The 2,951-nt window shown below is 64.2% G+C and overlaps 1 gene segment (V, D, J or C); it reads right to left on the reverse strand.

Moving 5' to 3' along the window:
• Positions 1-960: 960 nt before the first annotated feature.
• Positions 961-2,021, reverse strand: LOC142091631 (Ig heavy chain V region C3-like). The segment is given in 2 exon segments: positions 961-1,419; positions 1,872-2,021. Coding segments are annotated over 2 exon segments (396 nt in total).
• Between the last annotated feature and the right edge of the window lie 930 nt (positions 2,022-2,951).

Consider the following 2,951-nt stretch of genomic DNA (forward strand, 5'->3'; position numbering starts at 1 on the left):
TCTCTGTAAGGCCTCTCTGCCCTTGAGGGAGTCCACAGCTCCTCCTAGTTTAGTATCGACAGCAAACTTACTTAATGTACATTTGAGTCCTGCATCCAGATCATTTATAAAAACATTAAAGAGCACTGGCCCTAAAATTGAGCCTGGGGGAACCCCGCTGGTGACTGCCCGCCAGCCTGCTGGAACCCCACTGACTATAACTCTTTGAGCCCAACCCGTCACCCAGTGGTTCACCCAACATATTATGGACTTGCCTAGCTGTGTGCTAGGCATTTTGTCCAGAAGCACCCTCTGAGAGACAGCATCAAAAGCTTTGCTAACATCCAACAAACCCCCACATCTACCAGCTTCCCTTGGTCAACGAGATGAGTGGCCTTGTCATAAGAGGACATTAAGTTAGTTAAGCAGGACTTTCCCCTCAAGAACCCATGCTGGCTATGACCAATGACTGCGTTGTCTCTCAAGCACTTTTTCAATAACTCCCAGAATAACCTTCTCCATAATTTTACCAGGCACTGAAGTGAGACTCACAGGCCTGTAATTACCAGGGCCTTCCTTCTTTCCCTTCTTGAAAATTGGGATATTTGCCAGCTTCCAGTCGTCTGGCACCCCTCCAGACTCCCAAGACCATTGAAAAAGAATGGAGAGACGTCCTGGGATAACATCAGCCAGCTCTTTCAGTACCCTGGGATGAATCCCACCAGAGCCATAAATTTATGCACATCCAGCTGGAGCAATGCACATGAAATGTTATGAACAGACACCAAACTCCATTTCACATTGGATCCTGTGCTTCTCGGGGAGCGGAAGGGAATGAAGGAGTGAAGTTGAGCCTGGAAAGAAGGAGGGCAGAGAGGAAAGAAGGTTTCTTTAGGGTTGGGGTTTTTTTCATTCTCACCATTCAACTCTATTTTAATTGGCCATAAATTAAAATTCCTGCAGTGTGCAGGAAAGGCCAGGAACTCCTGTGGTGCACAGTGATGGCCCCTCACTGCCTAGGAACAGCTCTGAGCCCCCCCTGGCCCAGCACTCTCCTGCCCAGCACCTCGCTCACCCTGTGCTGGGCCCCAGCAGGTTTGTGTTAAAGCTCAGCTGGATTTCCTGCCTCCGTGGCAACAGCACAGAAGTAGCGGGCAGAGTCCCGGGGGTGCAGGGCACGCAGGGACAGAGATGACTCGGACCGGGAATTGTCCCGGGACGCCGTGGCTCGACCCTCCACTGACTGCCCGAATTTAATGACTGAGGCATCAAAGCGGATGTAGGACACCCACTCGAGTCTGCCACCGCCTGCCTGACGGTACCACAGAAAGGCATAAACCCCGAAGGTGAAGCCGGACGCCCGGCAGGAGAGGAGCACGGAGTCCCCCGGCGCTCGCAGCCCTCCGCCGGCCTCCACCAGGCTCCGCTGCGCCCACACCCCTGCGGACGGAGAGCGCAGGCAGCCGGGCAGGGCGCGCCCGCGGCCCGAGGCCGTTCCCCCGCCGCCCCGGCGCCCCCCGCCCCGGCACAGCGACCGCCGCCGCCCCCCTCTCTCCCGGCAAAGCCCCGCGCCCGGGCCAATGCCCCGCCTGCCCTCCGCGGGCTGAGCCGCGCCTGCTCCCGGCGCTCCGGCCCGGCCCGCGCCCCGAAGGCCTCCCGCCCCCGCCGCCCTCGCCCCCGTCCCTCTCCCGCCCCCTCTCCCTCTCCCTCTCCCTCGCCCCCCGCTCCCCGCTGCCCCGCGAAGGAAGCCGAGCGCCCGGCGACAGCGCGCCCGGCGCGGGAGCAGCCGCAGCCCCGGCGCCCCGGGGCCCCGGGCCGGGCAGGGCCGCCCGCGGGCAGCCCCAGCCCCGGGCCCAGCCCCGCGCTCGCTGCCCTCCCCGCCCGGCTCTCACCTGCCGGCCCCGCGGCCAAGGACAAGGCCAGGAGCCACGGCCCCAGCCCGGGCGCCATCGTGCCCTGCCGCGCCGGGGCGGCCGGGGCCGAAGGGCCCGCAGGGACCCGCAGAGGAGCCGAGCGGAGCCGCGCTCGGGCCCGCTCCTGCCCGCCCCGCCGGCTCGGCCCCTCGCCGGGGCAGCGCCGACGCCTCTGCCCGCCCCCGACGCGCCCGCCCCGCCCCGGCCCGGCCCGGCCCGGCCCCCCGGTGCCGCGGCCCCTGCGGAGGAGCAGAAGGGGGGCGCGGGGAGGGACGCGGGGCCGGGCCGGAGGCAGCGGAGGAGCGCGGCGCCCCGGCAGACGAAGGCTCCTGGCCCGGCGCTCCCAGCGCGGCTCCGGCGCTGTCTCGCCCTGTCGCCCTGCCGATCGCAGCTGGGGCGGCCCCAGCCCCAGCCCGGCCCCGGGCCCAGCCCCAGGGACCGGCTGTCGCCCGCAGCGTCCCCTCGCAGGACCCTCCCCGTGCCCCGCACCCCCAGCCCGCCCTGGCCTCACTCCCATCCCCTGCCCGCGGGGACAAGACACACAGAGGGCTCTGCTGCCATCAGGGGGACCGCGGCAGGCTGCAGAAGTGGGCTGGCAGGAACCTCCTGCAGTTCAACACGGGGAAGAGCAAAGTCCTGCACCTGGGGAGGAACAACCCCCTGCCCCACGGCAGGCTGGGGGCTGCTCAGAGGGAAAGCACATGCTCAGAAAAGGACCCAAGGCTTCTGCTGGACAACAGCTTGACCAGAAATTTGCCCTGGTAGCAAAGAAGGTTAATGGAATCCTGGACTGCCTTAGACAAAGCATTGCCAGCAGGTCAGGGAGGTGATCCTTCCCCTCTGGTCAGCACTGGAGAGGTCACACCTGGAGTACTGGCTCCACTTCTTGGTACCCCAGAACAGGAGACTTGGGCAAAAAGGAGAGAGGCCAGTGAAGGCCAAGAAGGTGCTAATGGGAGTGGAGCACCTCTTACATGAGGAAAAGCTGACAGAGCTGGGACTTCTTTACCCTGGAGAAGAGAAGGCTCGGGGGGCATCTCATCAACATACAGAAACATA

This window comes from Calonectris borealis, chromosome 22 (assembly GCF_964195595.1).
Source record: "Calonectris borealis chromosome 22, bCalBor7.hap1.2, whole genome shotgun sequence".
Lineage (NCBI taxonomy): Eukaryota > Metazoa > Chordata > Aves > Procellariiformes > Procellariidae > Calonectris > Calonectris borealis.